Source organism: Pristis pectinata, chromosome 28 (assembly GCF_009764475.1).
Source record: "Pristis pectinata isolate sPriPec2 chromosome 28, sPriPec2.1.pri, whole genome shotgun sequence".
NCBI classification, from domain to species: Eukaryota; Metazoa; Chordata; class Chondrichthyes; order Rhinopristiformes; family Pristidae; genus Pristis; species Pristis pectinata.
This window is the reverse complement of record NC_067432.1, coordinates 24,431,662-24,452,932: the sequence shown is the minus strand read 5'-3', so window position 1 is coordinate 24,452,932 and position 21,271 is coordinate 24,431,662. Positions and strand designations below refer to the sequence as shown.

The 21,271-nt window shown below is 45.1% G+C and overlaps 1 protein-coding gene across 2 annotated transcripts in view; it reads right to left on the bottom strand.

Moving 5' to 3' along the window:
* The window catches only part of aldh1a3 (aldehyde dehydrogenase 1 family, member A3), a 97,431-nt gene extending 82,379 nt beyond the window's left edge, over positions 1 to 15,052 (bottom strand). Inside the window, exon 1 of one of the 2 annotated variants that reach the window (XM_052040410.1) lies at positions 14,804 to 15,052. In XM_052040410.1, the coding sequence (XP_051896370.1) occupies positions 14,804 to 14,893 (90 nt within the window). In that variant the 5' untranslated portion in view covers positions 14,894 to 15,052. Of the gene's footprint in view, positions 1 to 14,134; positions 14,247 to 14,803 lie in introns of those variants that run through there. The other variant, XM_052040411.1, reaches the window with a different exon arrangement.
* Positions 15,053 to 21,271: the final 6,219 nt, after the last annotated feature.

Sequence of the window (21,271 nt, the reverse complement as noted above, 5' to 3'; positions counted from 1 at the left end):
TGGCCCCTTAGTAGTTCCTCTTCCATCCACTAACTTGCTTGCTCCTGTTATGAGCACAACCACTTTATCTTTGCTTACATCATTGAAAGCTTCTACATGAGGTGCTGCCTCAAGAAGGCAGCAGCTATCATCAAGGATCCCCACCATCGGGTAATGCCCTCTTCTTGTTGCTACTGTTAGGCAGGAGGTAAAGACCCCTGAAGTCCCACACCACCAGAGTCAGGAGCAGCTACTTTCCTACAGTAATCAGGTTCTTGAACCAACCTGCACAACCCTAACTACCTCAGCAACGAGATACTATAGACCACCTCTTGCACTCCCATGGACTTATTTATGATTGCATTATTTTTTGCACCAAGATCTTATTTTGCACAGTGTTTTTCTTCACTTTCTTTTATAACATGTACAACTTAAGTTTTGTGCATTGTCTGAATCTATGAGCCAATGTTGCTCCTGCAAGGTTTTCATTGTACCTGTACCTCACTGTACTTGTGTATATGACAATAAACTTGACATTACTTGACTTGACCGCACCAGCTACCCTTCCTCAAACCTGTTGATATTTCCTACCTCTTTCTGTACTAACTAACCATACATCTCCTGTACCTTCCCCTTGCTTTTACCCTGCCACCATCACCTTAACTCTCCAACCCTACCCCTCACTCTCCCAATGGAAAAGCCAGAGATTCCCTCCTCTCACCCTGTTTCCTTCCAGCACCAATTCAGACCCTTTCAAATGTAAATTAAACAGAGGAAAGAAAATCTGCTCCACATCCTCTTTAAGCTATCATGCCCTTCCTGTAGGAGGAAACAACCAAAAAGCCCCTGACAGCTGGCAAAGTTTGGGGTGGAGCTATTCCAATTGTGAGACCTGCAATAGATTTTAATTGGTTTTAAATATCTCTGATATTGAGAGATTTAAAATGATCCAAACTAAAGTCAATAACAGAAAAAATTGAGAAAGGTTTACTAAAAATGAAAATATATAAATAATTAAAAACATTGAACTATCACAAAATAATTTTAAATAGTAATATTTTCCCATTTATCTATTAACCTGCCATTCCCATTGATATTAATCAAGACTTGGATGCTCCATCAACGAGACTGGCCTCTGCCATTGGATTGCACACCGATTTTTCACCAGTAGATTGAAAGGACAGATTCAAGCTTCCAATTTAGTCAGGCTATCTGGAAACTCCGAATGGAACTTATCACCACTGAACCAGCTGATTTCTGGCAGCTCTGTTCAAGACCTCTAGCATAACTCAGCCCAATCCAGCCCCATGAATTCTTACATGGAGATGAGCATGCTACATTGAGAAATGGTGACAGCAGCTGATCTATGATGTGGCACATAGATATATGTGTACACATCTATGTTCAGCTACATAGGAGAGGGGTGGGAGGGGAATGGAAAATGTGTTGCCGCACTTGCTTGAAAATAGAAATAACTGCTCCTGCAAGTGCCTTTGTAGAACAGAAAAGAAAACAGAACTGAAAAGAAAATGACTTTTCTTTAAAGTTCATACCTCACTCTTGCCTTGGAACCTCAGTTAGACCCTGCTTCCACCCAGACTCAGAGTTGGAGTGTTATACAGCATGGAAACAGGCCCTTCAGCCTAACTTGCCCTCGCTGACCAAGATTTCTACATGTGCTAGTCCCATTTGCCTACATTTGGCCCAAATCCCTCTAAACCTTTCCTATCCATGTACCTGCCCAACTGTCTTTCAAACATTGTAACTGTACCGGCCTCAACCACTTCCTCTGGCAGCTCATTCAATATACCCACCAGCCCCTGTGTGAAAAAGTTGCCCCTCAGATTCCTTTTAAATCATTCTCCCTCACCTTAAATCTATACCCTCTAGTTTTAGATTTCCCTACCCTAGAAAAAAACAGGACTGAACATTTGCGTATTTATGTCCCTCATGATTTTATACACTTCTGAAAGGTCATCCCTCAACCTCCTGGACAGTCCCAGCCTCTCCAGTCTCTCCTTATAACTCAAGCCCTCCATTCCAGGCAACATCTTTGAATCTTTTCTGCACCCTTTCCAGTTTAATGACATCCTTCCTGTAGAAGGGTGACCAGAAGTACACGCAGTACTCCAAGGTTAACAAGTTGCCTGTAGGAACACTGAGCAGATTCCCATTAAGGATACACCAAGTCCAAGTGAATATCACTCTCATGTTTAGAATTCTCTCTCCTGGCTCCTCTCCTCCTGTTTAGTGTCCAGCAGACTCTCCTGGACAATTCAGTGCCAGACATGGATGTAACAACACACCCGATCCCAAATACCACCTGTTGTGATGAAATTCCATGAAAGGTATGGAAAACACACTAAAATAGGGGCTCCTTTTGGGGATAAAGTTTTTCAAATTATATACGGATATATGCACACAGAAATATTTACACCCAAACACAAGTACACTAAAGCACCCATCTGTGCTCTCAGTTATGTGTCATTGTTCTTACACATATACATCTACAACATAAAATGAGAGACTGTCACATTGTAATAACAGTCACACCTTGCCCTTATCTTATGTCTGTAATGCAATAGAATGTCCTAAAATATTTCAGAAAGACAAAATATCTGGGCATGGAGCAATGGAGAGGGACAGAGAAAGGTGATGACTGAAGCCACAATCAAAGAGCTGTTTAAAAAGGGCCTTCTAAAGGATTGAAGGGAGGTGACACGGGGAAAAAAAACATTCAGTAATCTTTCCAATACTCCAGTGATAAAAAGGAGTCCAGCTATCTGTCTATAATGACATAATGATAAAGCTTCACATTGTATTACTGCTAACATGATGCTATTTGTAAAATAATTCTGTCAGTTACTGATAGGTTGTTTAGTTGTTCCAAAAAGGAAACTTTCAAATGTATGCTTATTTCCCTCATACCTGCATTGTTCTTCACAGAAACAACCACACAAGAGATGGGGTGAGGTAAACCTCAGACAGAGCAGGTTTAAACAATCGCTCTACACTGCTCTCAAATACACTGCTGCCACTTGGGTATCAGCGCCATGCTGCTCATATTTGAGCATTCATGTGCCAGAAGGTGGATTTAAAACTAAAATATTTGCAAAGGCCAGTTGCTAGTTTCTGTAAGAATAAAGATTTGTGGCCAAGTATTGCTCATCACAGATACAGTGCACAGTTATAAACTCATGTAGGCTGGCAGTTTAACACAACAGAAGCTGCCTGAACTAACCAACCTACTGAAAGATTGTAGTATGGAACAGGGCTAGGGTATCTCCACCCAGAATGACCATCTTGTTGCTCCCATTACAATTAAAGATTCTAAAACTTGATAAGTTTAAGCTTCAAGGAGTAACTAAAAAAATTATAATCATGTAAACATAATCATCAATATATCAGTAGTTTGGAGCCAGCATAAACACATGTATTTGGGATTATCCTTCATCTATAGAAATGATTCCCTTTCTACTAAAGAAAGATGGGATTCAGGACGTTTACCTTCATCCAGGCACACAGTTCATGAATGACACGTAAGAAGAATTTATAAAGAGACCATCCTCAGTTCCTTAACACCATGCAGTTTTTCTAAATTTTTCCCAGTTTTTGTTAGTGTTTGCCAAATTTACAGAACACATTTTCTCCCCTCCACTAATCACGTGTTGTCAATTCTCCCTGTGGCTCTGGGTTGTCTCCTCATTTTGTGCCCATTCATCTTTCCTGGGAGTATCTGATGTTCTGTCTGAACCCTTGAATCCCTCCTCTCATTGGTTTACGTTAACAGGCTGGTGAAGAGATGGATACTTGGCATGGAAAGATCCTGTTCTATTCTGTACATTGAATTGCAATTGAATTGATTTATTATTGTCACTTGTACCAAGGTACAGTGAAAAACTTGTATTGCATACTGTTCATACAGATCAATTCTTTACACAGTGAGATAGTACAAGGTAAAACAATACAGAATGCAGAATAAAGTGTCACAGCTGCAAAGAAAGTGCAGTGCAGGTAGACAATAAGGTGCAGGGTCTTAACAAGGTAGATCATGAGGTCAAGACTCCATCTTATCATACTGGGGAACCATTCAATAGTTTTATAACAGCAGGATAGAAGCTGTCCTTGAGCCTGGCGGTACGTGCTTTCAGGCTTTTGTACCTTCTGCCTGATGGGAGAGGGGAGAGGAGGGAATGTCCGGGGTGGGTGGGGTCTTTGATTACGCTGGCTGCTTTACCAAGACAGTGAGAAATATAGACAAGAGTCCATGAAATAGGAGCAGGAGTTGATCATTTGGATCATCAAACTTGTTTCACCATTCAACAAGAACATAGCTGATCTACCTCAGTGCCACATTTCCTGTCCTATCCCATTATCCCTTTAATATCCACAAATCTATCAATCTCTACTTTGAATGTGATCAATTAGTAAACCTCAGCCCCCGGATAGAGAATTCCATAGATTCACCACCCTCTGATTGGAATTCTTTGGCCAGAAATACCCTACCCCTTAGCCTGAGAATGTTAGCCCAAGAGGAAACATCCTTCCCGCATCTACGTGTCAAGCCCTCTAAGTTTCGATCAGGTCATCCCTTTTTCTTGTTATTTCTAATTAACAATGTTCAGGCCTACTCAATTTCTCCTCTTATGACAGGCCCACCATCCCAGGAACCTATCTTTTGACTCTTCACAGCCTCTATAGTGAGTATATTCTGTTGTAGGTAAGGAGACCAAAACTGTACACAATACTCCAGGTGCAGTCTCCCACAGCCCAATATGATAAGATGTCTTTATACTTGTGCTCAAAACCTCTTGCAATGAAGGCCAATACAGCAGTTGCCTTCTTAATTTCTTGCTGCACTTGTAAGTTATTTCTCAGTAATTTGTGTGCAAGGACACTTTGAACATTGCCCAATCTCTAACCACTTAAAAACCTCAGCATTTCTGCTTTTCTAAGAAAGAGGATGACCTCCCACATACTCCATCCGTCATGTTGTTGACCACTCACTCTGCTTGTCTTCAAGCTACGGAAGCTTTTTAACATCCTCATCTCGTATTCCCACTTGGCTTTGTATCAGTATTGGCAACACCAGGTCTGATCCAACTCCCAACACATTTTTAATAAATATCTACTCTTAGAATAACAAACAATTGCACAGAAGGTAGCCCCTTGGCCCATTATGTACATATGCCATTGATTTGGATATTAACTATTCTTGAAGTACCTCAGATTGCTCAATAATTATAGCTATTTACTTAAGAGCATTGGATCAAGTAAATCCTTGCAAAAACACACTTGGTGGTTACTTCAACTGGAGGTTCTGTTTCTATTAAACCTTAAACAGAATACAGATTGTTGCAAATCTCTTCCATGTGTTTCTTTTGCCATCCATACTAGATCTGAAGATCTACTCACATCTCTTTTTATTATCTTATTGAAACATAGAAGATTGTGAAGATCAATGCTGAGAGAATATTTTCCCTCATGGGGGAATCTAGAACTGGGGACTTAGTTTCAGAATAAGGGGTCACCAATTTAAGGCTGAGCTGAAGAGGAATTTCTTCTGTCAGAGGGCTGCGAATCTTTAGAATTCCTTATCCCAGAGGAGTAGTTGGTGAAGTCATTGAATATATTCATGGATAGATTTTTAGACTGAAAGGTCATGGAGACCAGGTAGGAGAGTGGAGTTGGGGCCGATAACAGATAGATTAGGATCTTATTGAATGGTGCAGCAGGTTCAAGAGACTGTATGGCTGACTCTCGCACCCATTTCTTGTGTTCATCTTTTTGAACGAACTGAATCCAGAATGAGAATCTTTTAAAATTAATTCAGACCTATTCCTGTTACAACTAACACTCTACCCTAATCACAACCAATCTTTTCTGACCTTCCATTGACATTGAATCCAGACCTATACAAAACCATTCAGATCTGTTCCCATCTGCTCCTATTACCGCTCACATGGAATTCACATCACAATGAGTCTCTAAGTTCACTTCACGTCCAGCTCCTAACTACTGACTCTAGATCAGAGTTAATCTGTGTCGGAGAGTCTGTGATTGCCATCACTGTATTCAGATCTCCATGAATCTGCTCCAATTAGTATATGTTTATTTCTATTGCAATTCACACCAAATCCAGATCACAAATAAGACCAATCAGACCTGTTCCTACTCCAGTTCAATTCAGAGTCACAGTGTCATGGAGAGATACAGCAAGGAAACAGGCCCTTCAGCCCACTGAGCATCAACCATCCATTTACACTGATTCAACACAGAGTTAGAATCTTTTATTCTCCTCACACTCTCATCAACTGGCCCCCCTCCCCCACCACCGATTCTACCGCTCACCTACCCACTGGGAGCAACTTACAGCGGCCAATTAACCTACCAGCCCATACATCTTTGGGATGTGGGAGGAAACCAGAGCACCCAGAGGAAACCCACGCGTCACGCAGAACGTGCAAACTCCGCACAGACAGCACCGGAGGTCAGGATTGAACCTGGATCACAATAAATCTGTGGGGATCTCTGTGTTACTGGTCACATTGAGAGCACACTACAGTAAATCTATTTGATCCTATTCACATCTGTTCCTATCACTGTCCCCACTGCGTTGCCATCAGTCAATTTCTTCAGATATTTTCATGCAGCTATTACAACGAGCACACCTCCCAGATCCCAGGGAATCTTATCTCGTCACTTCCTGGACCACAGCTCATTAGTTCCGATCTGTTCACATCCATTTCTCATGCTGTTTGTATCGAATCCAAAGCACAGTGAATATGTTCAGTGCTGTTCATCTTTTTTCCTATTGTTGCCAATACTGGATCGAAATGACTCTGTTCAGACCTGCCCTGTTCATTCCTGCTGCTCACACTCAACCCCTGTCACAGTGACCCCGTTCAGTTCTGTTCGTACCTGCTCCGATCATTACCCACATTGAACCAGGGTCGCAACATAATTGTGCAATCTTGTTCACATCTGTTCCTATTTCTGTTCACACTGAACTACAGTGATTTTGTTCACATCTGATTTATACACTGTTCTCACCGAGTTAGGATTGCAATAAAACTGTTCCGATTTACTCAGATATGTTCCCATCACTGCTCATAATAAATCTGGTTACAACAAATCTTCTTGTCAGTTCCATTTGTGGCTTGTAGTATTTGGATTACAGTGAATCTCTTCAGATTTGTTACTATTACTGCTCACACTGAATCCAAATGCAGTCAACCTGTTCAGATCTCTTCATGTTTGCTCCTGCTATTGATCTGTATCTGGATAACAGTGCAACTGCTTTTTTTAAGCAAACAGGGCAACTATTTTTTTTTAAACACACAGTGGTGGGTGCGTGGAATGCACTGCCTGGGGTGGTGGTGGAGGCAGATATGATAGGGGCATTCAAGAAGCTCTCAGATAGGCACATGAATGAGAGAGAAATGGTAGGATATGGACATTGTGTAGGCAGAAGGGATTCGTTTAGTTGGGTATTTTATTACTTATGTAATTGGATCAGCACAACATTGTGGACTGAAGGGCCTGTTCCTGTGCTGCACTGTTCTATGTTCAATGTTCTATCAGTTCATCTGCTTTGGTATTAGTTCTTAGAGTGAATCTGCATCACAGAAAATCCCATCACACCTTGTCCACATGTGTTCCAACTGCCACTCTCATCCCACCTCAAACACACGGTATCCTTCCTGATCTATTCATATTGGACATGTTTGCATTCGGATCAAAGTGAATCAGTTCACACCTGTTCATATCTGTTCCAATACTGCACAGACTACATCTGGAAGACAGTGAATCTGTGCAAAGCGGTTCATATTTAATGGTCACAGTCACTAGCAACCACACACAAAAAAAAAAATCACTTCTGAACCCCAATATCAGTTCTGGCTACTGTTTGTACTTAATCTGGACCACAGTGAAACTATCACATCCTATCATTGATCACACTGAATTCAGATCTCAAACAAAACGCAAGAACTGCAGTTGCTAGAAATCTGAAATAAAAACAGAAAATGCTGAAAACACTCCACAGATCAGGTGGCATCGGTAGAAAGGGAAACAGAGTTAAAATTTCAAGTTGAAGATCCTTTGTCAGAACTGGACAAGTGCCAAACAAGTGTGAAAGAAGGGGTAGAGGTGGAGTGAATAATGCGAATGTCCGTGAAAGGGTGGTGTTCTCCCCTCTCTTTTCAGCATCCTGAAGGGACTGTTCTCTTCACAACTCCCTTGTGTACTCTACCCTGTCTCGTGACATTTTCCTGTGCATCACAGGTGATACAACACCTGCCCCTTTACCTCTTCTCACCATCTACAGATCCAAACATCCTTGTGGGAGAAGGAACAATTCATCTACACTCCTTCCAGTGTTGTATACTGCATTTGGTGCTCACTATGGTGTCCTTCACAATGGAGAAACCAAGTGCAGATTAGGTAACCACTTTGCACAACACCGCCCTTCAGTCTATATTGGTAATCCTGAGCTCTCAGTCACCTATCACTTTAATTTCTTCCTCTTCCACTCTGTCTTTGGCCTCCTACATTGCTCCAAAGAAGCCCAATGCAAGTTTGAGGAACAGCACCTCATCTTCCATTGAGACACACACTGCAGCCCTTCAGACTCAATATTGAATTTCAGATAACCAGCCTTTCTGGTTTGTGCCAGAATCGGCCAGTTTGAAGTAAGGTCATCCATTTGGAACATTAACTCAGTTTTTCCCTCTCCACAGATGCTGCCTGATCTGTTCAGTATTTCAAACATTCTTTTTTATTTGTTTTCCAAATATAGCTGTGTACTGTATCTCATAGTTCCGGCATTCATCCTCATCTCTGCTGCTCTCAGTCATCTTCCTCTATCCACCCTCCTACAGAAAGCTCAGCTGTGATTATCTCCTAGGCAGCACCAACAGGACATGTGTCACCTGGACAATCTTGGTCTACGTCTATGATCGACATCCTCTTGGCTCTCTCCACTCTTTCCCTTCTTGAGATCTGTTCTCATCTGTTCGTATTACTGTTGACTCTGAATCTGTATCAAAGTGAACTTGTCCAAACGTGCTTGCATCAGTTCCTATTACTGTTCACACTGACTCCAGATCACCAGGACCTTGCAAACCTGATCTCTTGTACTAGTAGTACTGCTTATATCGAATCTGGATTAGAAAGGACCTTTTAAAATTTGTTCCAATCTATTCTCATGATGTTCTTGCTGGATGCAGATTAATGTAAACCTGTCCAAATGGGTTTGCCTCAGTTCCTCTTACTGCTCACAGAGAATCGGGATCATAATGGGTCTGTCCAGTTCCATAAGACTAATAGGACCCTATCCAAGCCTGTTCTCGTCTGCTCCCTCTGTACAGAACTCAATCACACTGATCAAAAAAGAAAGGAATCAAAAGGCACAGGCCGATTTTTTGGGTCAAGACCCTGCTTAAGTACTTACACCTTTTGCCTCTACAGATGCTGCTTGACCCACTGAGTTCTTGCAGTGTTCTGTTTTTGTTCTAGATGTCCTGTCCAAACCTGTTCTCAGCTTTCCTTACCATTCCCACTAAATCCAGATTAGACATTCTGCCAAATCTGTCTCCATGTATTCTTAGTCCAGTTTATACTGAATCTGGATCAGAACAAATTTGTCCAAATCTGTTCTTTAACTTTCTACAATGAATCTGAATCACATTGCATCTGTCCACTACTCAGTAGTTCCTTTAAATCCACACTGAATCTGGATCACAGTGGACCTCTCCAGATGTGTTTGCATCAGTTCCTTTGCTCTTGAATCAGGATTGCAGTTAATCTGTCCAAATCTATTTCTATTATCTGAAGCATCCTACCTGGATGCATCACAGCTTGGTATGGCAACTGCTCTGCCCAGGACCGCAAGAGACTGCAGAGAGTTGTGGACACAGCCCAGCATGTCATGGAAACTAGCCTCCCCTCCATGGACTGTCTAAACCTCTCGCTGCCTTGGTGAAGCAGCCAGCATAATCAAAGACCCCACCCACCCAGGTCATTCTCTCTTCTCTCCTTTTGCATCAGGTAGAAGAAACAGGAGCCTGAGGGCACTTACCACCAGCCTTAAGGACAGCTTCTACCCCACTGCGATAAGACTATTAAATGGTTCCGTTATACAATGAGATGGACTCTGACCTCAAGCTACCTTGTTGTGACCTTGCACCTTATTGTCTACCTGCACTGCAGTTTCTCTGTACCTGTGACACTTTATTCTATACTGTTATTGTTCTTACCTGTACTACCTCAATACATTCTGTACTAACTCAATGTAACTGTACTGTGTAAAGAATTGACCTGTACGATTGGTATGCAAGACAAGTTTTTCCACTGTACCTCAGTACAAGTGACAATAATAAACCAATGCTTCACATGCAGAATGTGGATCGCAGTGAATCAATCTAAATCAGATGTCATCCATTCTAATTCTTCTTACTTCCTAGATGGACCCTCTGGATCGAGGATGACTTCCTCCCACTCTGTTTCTATGGGCTCTGAATGAGACCAATGTGAGAATCTTAGTCTCTCCTACAGATGGGGAAAGAGGTCCCTGAAGGGGGGGGGGGGTGGGGGGTGGGGGGGGGATGGATGGGTGGTCTGTGATGTGGTGTGTTCCTTTCATTATTTACACTGGGGTGTCTGTGTGTTCCTAACACATGGACTTGAGGTTCCCAGTGCCAGCCTAAATGCTCCTTCTCCACAGGCCGGGAGTCCGTGGGGATACAGTTCTTCTGTGTCTGTTTCAGGAGACTGGTGTTGGGCATGCAAACATTATGGCCTATCCTTTGGAGTCAACTGAATGTTACTGGGGCTCAGTGCTGGGGACATTGGCCTCAGAGAGAACACTTATCCTGGCAGTGCATTTGGAGGATTTTATGGAGACAGCTTTGGTGGTATCTTTCCAGTGTATTGATGTGTCTGCTGGGGGCAATCCAGCTCTCAGAAGTGTACAACAGGATAGGAACCACTGCTGCCTGGCAGGCTACATTTGTCCACACCGAATACATTTGTTCTCATCTATCCCTATTGCTGTTCTCCCTGAACATGTGCAACAATGAACCTGTCTGTACTTATTCTCATGTGCTCTGATTATAGTTCACACCAAATCCGGATCACAGTGTTCCATTCCAAATCCATTCACACAAGATGTGGATCTGTCCACTTCTGGTCAGTTCCAATTAGTGTTTGCGTAGAATCCAGTCAAAAGTGAACCTGCTCAAATGTGTCCCGTCACATCTGGCTAGTGTCACGGTGAGTCCTATCATAGTGGACCAGCCCAGTTCTCCCCTCTTTCTTTTGCCGCTTGCACTGAATCGGGACTACAGAGAACCTGCGTGAACTGTTCCCATCAGTTCCTATTGTTGTTTTCTTAGGATCTGGTTCAGAATGACACTGTCCCAATCTGTCCTCATCCATTCCTTTAATTGTATACACTGAATCCACCTCACAGTAAATCTGGCCACATATGTTCTCCTGTTGCTCTGACAGCTCACTGATTCTGGATTAGAGTGAGGCTGTCCAACCCCTTTCTCACACAGCACAAACAGGTCCTTCACCCTACCAAGTCCATGCCAGCCATCAAACACTTATCTATACTAATCCCATTACCCAGCACTTAACCCATATCCTCCTTCGCCTTGGCATTTCAAGTGCTCATCTGGATACTTGCATGTTGTGAGAGTCTCTGCCTCCACCATCCTCTCAGATAGTGCGTTCCAGATTCCAACACCCTTTGGGTGGAAAAGTTCTTGCTCAGATACCCTCTAACTCTTGTTCCTTACCTTAAACTTACAGTATAGAAACATAGAAAAACTACAGCACAATTCAGGCCCTTCAGCCCACAAAGCTGTGCCGAACATGTCCCTACCCTAGAAATTTCTAGGCTTACCAATAGCCCTCTATTTTATTCAGCTCCATGGACCTATCTAACAGTCTCTTGAAAGACCCTATCGTATCCGCCTCCACCACTGTTTCCGACAGCCCATTCCACGCACTCACCACTCTGAGTAAAAAACTTACCCCTGACATCTCCTCTATATCTACTCCCCAGCACCTTAAACCTATGTCCTCTTGTGACAACCATTTCAGCCCTGGGGAAAAGCCTCTGACTATCTACCCGATCAATACCTCTCATCATCTTATACACCTCTATCAGGTCCCCCCTCATCCTCCGTCTCTTCAAGGAGAAAAGGCCGAGTTCCCTCAACCTGCTTTCATAAGGCATGCTGTGCATTCCAGGCAGTGTCCTTGTAAATCTCCTCTGTACCTTCTCTATGGCTTCCACATCTTTCCTGTAGTGATGTCCACTAGTTTTAGACAACTTTGCTATGGGGGAATATTTCCTCCTATTTATCTTTTCTATGCCCCCCATACTTCTGTATTCCTCTGCCAGGTCCCCCGTCAGCCTCCCCTGCTCAAAGGATGACAAGCCCAGCCTGCCAATCCTGGTAAACCTCCTCTGCACCCTCTCCAGTGCCATCACATCCTTCCTACAGTGTGGTGACATGTGTTCCTATTGGAATTGGTTTGTTATTGTCACATGTACTGAGGTACAGTGAAAAACTTGTCTTGCACACCGTTCATACAGATCAATTCATTACACAGTGCATCGAGGTAGTACAGGGTAAAACAATAACAGAATGCAGAATAAAGTGTAACAGCTACAGAGAAAGTGCAGTGCAGGTAGACAATAAGGTGCAAGGTCATAATGAAGTAGATTGTGAGGTCAAGAGTTCATGTTATTGTACTCGGAAACCATTCAATTCTCCTATAACTGTAGGATAGAAGCTGTCCTTGAGCCTAGTGGCATGTGCTTTCAGGCTTTGGTATCTCCTGCCTGATGGGAGAGGGGAGAAGAAAGAACGTCGGGGGTGGGTGAGGTCTTTGGTTATGCTGACTGCTTTACTGAGGCAGCAAGAAGTATGGACAGAGTCCATGGGAAGGTGGGGTGGGGGGTTACTGGTTTCTGTGATGCGCTGGGCTATGTCCACATCTCTCTGCAGTTTCTTGTGTCATGGGCAGAGCAGTTGCCGTACCAAGTCATGATGCATCCAGATAGGATGCTTTCTATGTGCATTGACAAAAATTGGTGAGGGTCAACAGGGATGTGCCAAATTTCTTTAGCCTCCTGAAGAAGTAGAGGCAGTGGTGAGCTTTCTTGGCCGTGACATCTATGTGGTTGGACCAGGACAGGCTATTGGTGATGTTCACTCCTAGGAATTTGAAGCTATCAACCCTCTCAACTTCAGTACCATTGATGTAGACAGGTGCATGTACACTGCCCCCTTCCTGAAGTCAGTGACCAGCTCTTATGTTTTGCAGACATTGAGGGAAAGGTTGCTGACACCATGTCACTAAGCTCTCTATCTCCCTCCTGTACTGTGACTCATCATTATTTGAGATTCAGCCCATTACAGTGGTATCATCTGCAAATGTGTAGATGGAGTTATTGCAGTTCCCAGTGAACCCAGATCACCAGAACTTCCCATATCGGTTGTGCGGTCATAATGCTGTTTGTGCTGAATTTGGATGTCACCAAATACTCAAACAAACTTCTACAAATACAGGGTAGAAAGTATCCCAACTGGTTGCATCATGGCCTGCTACAGCAATTCCAATGCACAAGAATGCAAGAGGCTGCAGAGAGTGGTGGTCACAGAACATAAATTATCACAGGCACAGCCCTCCCCACCATGGGCAGCATCTACAGGAGGTGCGGCATCAAGAAGGCAGCATCTATCATCAAGGATCCCCACTATCCGAGCCATGCCCTCTTCTCGCTGCTACCGTCGGGCAGGAGGTACAGAAGCCTGAAGTTCCACACCACCAGGTTCAGGAACAGCTACTTTCCTACAACCATCAGGTCCTTAAACCGACCTGTATAACCCTAATCCTACCTCAGCAACGGAACACGACGGACCATATCTTGCACTACGTGGACTTGTCTCTGGTTGTGCAAAACAATACATTAGTGCAAAAAGTATTTCCCTCTGTCTTGAGGAATGTCTGTTGTGTGTGATACCTGAATGTACGTGCCTGTGATGCTGCCGCAAGCTAGTTTTTCGTTGTACCTGTACCTCACCGACAATAAACTCAACTTGACGTGAATGAAGTTTCCAAAAACCTCTCTTACCATTCGCGACTCAAGGGCATGGTAGTGACACTCTCCAAATGCGCCGGCATCAGTTCCTACAACTGCTGATAGGGATCCCACCAGAATGTTCTCCGTCCCTTCTCCTCTGAGTCCTGATCAAAGATCTCTTCCCACTTGTTTCTGAAGCCGTTGGCACTAAACCTGGATCGAGGTGAACCTGTCCAAGTCCGTCCTCCTCTGCACCTCGAAGGGTTCACACTGACTCCGGTTCACCGCGCACCGCCGCAGACCTGCGATTATCTGCTGCTGGTGAGGCTCACACTGAATATGGAGCAGATCGCGTCCATCCGGATCTTATCTGTCCCCGTTAGTGGTAACCCCGACTCCGCGCCGGCGAACTCCTCCAACCCGTCGCCACCTGCTCCCTGAACCGTTCTCCACCGGTGCGGTTATTTCGGTTGACCCTCTAACCAGTGACAAGACAGCCCTCACATCTGTCCCTATTGCTGTTCAACTCCGCATCCCTGCTCCCTACACTGACCCAGATTAACGGGATCCCACCCTTATCATTAATACAAGGAAGGCTGAATTCGGATCACACAGGGTCTGTCCCGTTCTCGGGCTCCCACAGAATCCGGCCCGGGATAAACCTGCCGAGCCCGACCCACAGCATTCACCAAAACCCCATCACCCGGACCGCTCACACACCTTCGTGTACTTCACTCGCAGGTTTTTCGCCGGCTTCGGCTGCTGCTCTCTGTCCGTCTCGCCGTTGTCCATCACGCCGTTCTCAGCCATGGGTCACTGCCGGTCTGCGCCCTTGCTTGAGCCGCACGATGCACAGGGACCCCGCGAAGAGCAGCAGCGAGCACTCGGGGCAGTTGGTGGCGAGCAGCCTTTAAGCACCGGGCTGCCGGCAACCGATTGGTCGGTCCCACCTCACCGAGCGAGTCCCGCCTGTTTAAAGCGACACTGACAGGTGACCAGCTCCACTTCATTCATCGGCGCTTCCGTCTAAACGCTGCCAGTAACAGCGACATTTAACCTGTGTGTGTGTGTGTGTGTGTGTGTGTGTGTGTGTGTGTGTTTGGGCATGGGCATGGGCATGGGCATGCGGTCTGCGGTCTGCGGCGAACCCGCGTTAGACATTTAACCTCCCTGCTATTTCCCTCCACAGATGCTGCCCGAGCCGTTGAGATCCTCCAGCATTTAGTGTGTTGCTCCAGACTCCAGCATCTGCAGTCTCCTGCATCGCCACTGTCCCCTGGGCTCTGCCCAGGCTGAGCTGAGGTCACATTCGGGGCTGAATGTACCGGCGCTCAACTCCTGTGCTCTGTGCCAGGATCTTCCCCTTGGAATCTCAACCAGCCCGGGACGTTCAGTGCCTGCATTTCCCATTGCCCGAATGTCTGTGCCCGAATCTCTCACTCACTGTCGCTGGAAGTTTCATCTAAAACTCACTCGGGTCAAATCTCTCGCTGCTGACATTTCTCAGCCCACTCTCGGGATCTCTCGTGTTCCGAATCTCACTGCCCAGTTTCACCGCTGACTCATTCACCGGGGTGAATCTCTCACCTTCGACTGAATCCCGCCGTGCCTGAACGCCTCACTCATTGTGGAAAAATCTCGCAGCCCGTACTGCTCAGATTCAAATTAGTTCATTGTCACACACACACCAGGGTGCAATGAAATCCCTGACTCGCGTGAAGCCCACAGACTAAAAAGTTTACATGGTAATAATAAACACAGCGACCAGTGCAAAACAACGGAGAGTGCAATCTGAAGTTGTGCAAGAAGAAATGCTAAAGTCACGATAAGGGAATAACCGAAAGAGGTAGAAAGAGCCGAGAACGTGGCAGCACCACTGGCAAGGGGGTGTGAAAGGTGAATGGGTCAGAAGTCTGATAGCAGCGGGGAATAAGCTGGTCTTAAGTCTGGACGTCTGGGTTTTCAAGCTCCTGTATCTTCTCCCAGAAGGTAGAAGAGAAAAAAGGGAATGGCCAGGGGTGGCTGCATCTTTGACCATACTGCTAACCTTCCTGGAGTAAGGCAGGGTGAAGGTGGACTGGATGGAAGGAGGTGGGGAGCCTGTGATGGACTGGGCTGTGAAGTGATGCTCAGTGTCTGAATCACTCACTCACTGTCCAAATCTACCAGTCTCAGTCAGAGACCCTCACTGTTCAAACCTCTACCTGATATTTTTCCCTGTCCAAAACTCTCATCGCCTGAAACTCTCATTGTCCAACTCCATTCCTGTATGAATATTGCATTCACTGCTTAAACTCTGGCAGTTTGAATGTCTCTGGTCAAGCCTCCCAATTTCTGTCTACATTTCTTACTCTCTGTCCTCGTCTGCACCCCTCACTGTGCAAACCTCTCATTGTCAGAATCTCTCTCTTGCTGCCTGAATTGCTACCTTTGCTATCACTGTCTAGAGTACAGAAGAGATTCACAAGGATGTTACCGGGACTGGAGGGTTTGAGGTATAAGGAGAGACTGGAGAGGCTGGGACTGTTTTCCCTGGAGCATAGGTTGAGGGATGACCTTATAGAAGTTTATAAAATCACAAGGGGCACGGATAACCTGGATGGCCACAGTTTTTTTTCCAGAGTAGGGGAGTCTAAAACAAGAGGGCATAGGTTTAAGGTAAGAGGGGAAGGATTTAAAAGAGACCTGAGGGGCAACTTCTTCACATAGGGGGTGGTGTGTATATGGAACGAGCTGCCAGAAGAAGTGGTGGAGGCGGGTACAATTACAATGTTTAAAAGACATTAGACAGGTACACGGATAGGAAAGGTTTAGAGGGACATGGGCCAAGTGTGGGTAAATTGTACCAGCTCAAGTAGGAAACTTGGTCAGCATGGACGAGTTGGGCTGAAGGGCCTGTTTCCATGCTGTATAGCTCTGTGACTATTTGTTTTCTGGAGTCTGGGCATTACTGGCAACGCCAATATTTATTGCCCATTCTTAATTGTGATTGAGAAAGTGGCAGTGAGCTCCTTTCTTGATCCACTGCAGTCCTTCTGGTAAAGGTGCCCCCACAGTGGGGATGGTGAGGGAGTTCCAGGATTTAGGCTTGGAAAGAACATGCAGGTATTCCCATGCACCTGCCGCCTTTGTCCTTCTTGGTGATAGAAGTCATGGGGTTTGGGAGGTGCTGTTGGAGTAACTTGGGAAAGTAACAGTTTGTAGATGGCACACACTGCACCCCTGATGTTCCAGTGGCAGAGGGGTTGAATAGAGGGGCACCAATCAAGGTCTTGAATGGTGTTGAATTTCTTGGGATATGTTGGTGCTGCATCTTCTGGGAAAGTGGGGAGTATTCCAACACAATCCTGACTTGTACTTTGTGGAAAAGCTTTGAGGTGTCATGAGGTGAGTCACTTGCCACAGGTTACTTAGCCTCTCACCTGCTTCTGTAATTATGTGGCTGGTCCAGGAGAGTTTCTGGTCAATGGTGACCATTAAGTTGTTGATGATCAGGGGCACAGTGATGGTAATGCCTTTGAAGAACAAGGGTAGGTGGTTAGACTGTCTCTTACTGGAGATTGTTATTGCCTGGCACTTTCGTGGCACAGTTACCTGCCACTTATCAGCCCATGATTGTCTAGGTCTTGCTGCAGGTAGGCATGGGCTGGGGGTTGCAAATGGAATTGAACATTGTTCAGTCATCAGCGAACACCCCACTTCTAATTGTAAGGTGCAAAGGAGGTCTTTGATGAAGCATCTGAAGATGACTGGGTCTAGGACACTGTCCTGTGGAACTCCTGCAGTGATGTCCTGGGGCTGGGATAATTGACTTCCAACAACCATCTTCCTTGGTGCGAGATGTGACTCCGACCACTTAACATTTTCTCTAAGATGCTCACAGACTTAGTGAGTGAAGTCTGGATATAATGGTCCTCAGAGTGAGGCTCTGCTGAGTAAGGGGCTTTGGTGAGACAGGGTGATGATGAACAGGGTCAGTAGGAGCAACTCGACAGTGGACTCAACAGGAGCAGCTTAACAACAGCAGAATTTTGAAACTGTGATGTCAGAAGTCAGAAAGTGATGATATATATTTGGCTTTCTTAAAGTTTTAAGTTAATTCCAGGTAGGTTAGTTAATAGCCTGCTAGGTAGAGAATTTTCAGATTAGCTGGCACATATGGATTGTACATCTTGTGCTATGTAGGAAATCCCAGATACTTCCCATAGTCTAAACAAGCACATGTGTGGGAAAAGTCACCAACTGCAGCAGCTCGAGCACCAGGTTATAGAGATGAAGTGACAGCTGCAGTCTCTTGGAGGCTGAGAGCTACATGGATATCACATTTTGGGAGTTGGTCACTCCACAGCTTAATGATGCACAGCAGAGGAGGATGCCCCTCTGTGCAGAGGAGGATCATCTAGCAGGTAGTGCAGGAGTCTCCTGGAGCCATCTTGCTCACCAACCAATAATTGGTGCTGAGTACTGGTGAGAGCCCTGACTTCTCTGGGCAATGCAGCCAGAGGCAAGTCCATGCAGGGATGAGGGGTGGGAGTTGTGGGGGTTGGGTGAAAGCACAGGTTATTATGGAATTTAGATTCTGGGCGAATCCTAGGTGGCACCTCTGGTTAGTACCTCTGGGTGGTAAACCTAAATTCTGAGTGGTACCTCTATAAGGCAGACGGGTTGCACCTCAGCGGGAACAGGACCAATATCTTTGTGGAGGATATTGTGGAGGATGGTGGACAGGACACAAGGAACCTGAGGGTAGATCAGGAGGGAGTAAGGCTAAGCTGGAAAGAAAGGATAGATGTTCAGGGCAAGGGGCAGTTAGGAAGAAAGAGAGAAAGAAGGCAGTAATATAGGGCAACATCAGGGGTAACAATAACCAGGAGCTTTTGGGAAGTGGCAGAATGAACAAATATAACAGTACAGCACAAATAGGGTCAGAGTAAAGCAAAGCGATAAGATAAAATTAAAGGCTCTTTATGGGAACGCATGCAGCACTTGTGACAAGGTAGATGAGTTGACCACACAAGTAGAAATAAATGGACATGATGTGAAGCTGGGTTGTTTGCCGATTCCCTTCCTGAGGGAGATAAGGTGCAAGGTGTCCAAGGCTGGAATTGAATATTCAGAGGCATGATGGGGAGCTAGGCAGAAATGAACAGGGAGAAGGGTAGCTCTGTCATTACAGGATGGGGTGTCTGCAATGGTGACCCGAGTTCAAACACAGTAAGAACTTAAAATTCACTTAATAATCTGGAATATGGGAAAACAACAGCTAGTCTTAGTAATGATGGCCACCAACACAACTGGACTGTGGTAAAACCCCCCCAGGGAGGAAATCTGCAAAGGGACCCAGTCTGGCCTCTATGTGACTCCAGACCCACCACCCACCCCACCCCATGTAGTTGATTCTCAAGTGCCCTCAAGCTGCTCAGGTGTACCATTAGCACAGAGCTCAGACAGAGCAAGAGTAAAACAAGAAGGCCATTGACCTAGACACCAAATTCAGGCATGGCACTCTCAGCTCAGTCAACCTTGTAAAGTCCTCCTCACGAAGCTGGGGACTAGAGGTGTTCCACAGGCTAGTAAATCGGCAGAATATCGAAGCCACACTCACTGTTATGGAATCATAGCTCACAAAAAACTTTCCAGAGTCCTCCATCATTGACAGACTGTCTCCCTGACAGCACAGATCCACCGGAGTGGTATACAGATAGGTGGGACCAGCCCAACATGTGAGTGCTGGAGACAAGGCTGAAGAATTCATAACCACGTTCAGCCAGAAGTGCCGTGCGGATGATCCCTCTCACCTTCCTCTTGAGATCCCCACCAGAAGTCAGACTTAAGCAAATACAGTTCACTCCTTGTGATACCAAGCGACAACTGAGACCAGTGCATACACCAGGAGCAATGCACCCTGACATCGTCCTAGCAGGAGTATTGAAGACCCGTGGCTGCACCCCTAGTCAGACAGTACAGTTACATCACTGGCATCTACCTGACGTGTGGAACATTGCCCAGATCCTGTTCAGAAACAGCATGAGAAATACAATCTGGCTGACTTCTGCCCCAGCAAGGTGATGGAAATACTTAGTGTACACACCAGTTAACCTTCCAAATCCCCCACTGTCACAATCCCACACTTACGGTTCGACTCTTCCACTCACTGTCCAAGTCTCTCTCTGTCTGAACTTCTCACCCATGGCCACCAGTCTATCAAATAGCCAACAGTTCACCCAGGGAATTATCGGAACAGGACACCACACTGCACCTTCTTCCTTTCCTGTTAGTGATACAAAACTGGGTGGCACTGTGGGCTGACAGAAGGATGCAGGGAGGTTTCAGGGGGATATGGACAGGCTAAGTGAATGGGCAAGGACATGATGGATGGAACATAATGAGGTCATCCTGTGTGGTAAAAAAAATAAGATTTTTTTATAAATGATGAGAGATTGAAAACTGTTGGTGTTTGGAGGGACCTGAGTACATGAATCATTGAAAGTTTACATGCAGGATTGCAAGTGGTTTGCCAGCCATAATTGAACAAGAAATCAGTCCAAGACTAGAGATATCCAACTATACAGGGCCCTAGTGAGATTGCACCTGGAATTTTGTGCGCCGATCTGGTCTCCCTACCTAAGGAAGGGTAAATTTTCAATAGAGGGAGTGCAAAGAAGGTTCAACAGATTGATTCCTGGAATGGCCAGTTTGTTGTACAAACAAAATAAGCATGTATTCTGAAAATCAGAAAACTATAGATGCAGGAAATCTGAAAGGAAAACAGAAAATGGGAGATTTTGACTTGTAAAGTTCTCTCTGTTTCTCTTTCCAAAGATGCTGCCTGACCTGCTGTGTGTTTCCAGCATTTTCTCTTCTAAGGCCTGTACTCTCTTAAATTCATAAGAATGAAAGGTAATAACACTGAAGCATACAAAATTCTTATATGGCTTGACAAGGTAGATGTAGGGATGATTATTCCACCTGGCTGGGTGGTCTAGAGCCAGCTGTAACAGCCTCTAAAGTAAAGGTCAGCATTCAGGACTCAGATGAGAAGAAATTTCTTCATCCAGAGAGCACAAGAATACAAGAAAATAGGAGCAGGAGTAGGCCATCTGGTCCCTCAAGCCTCCCCCCCCCCAACCATTCAATATAATGAAGGCTGATCTACACCAGGCTTCAAATCCTCCTTTGTGCCAGGTC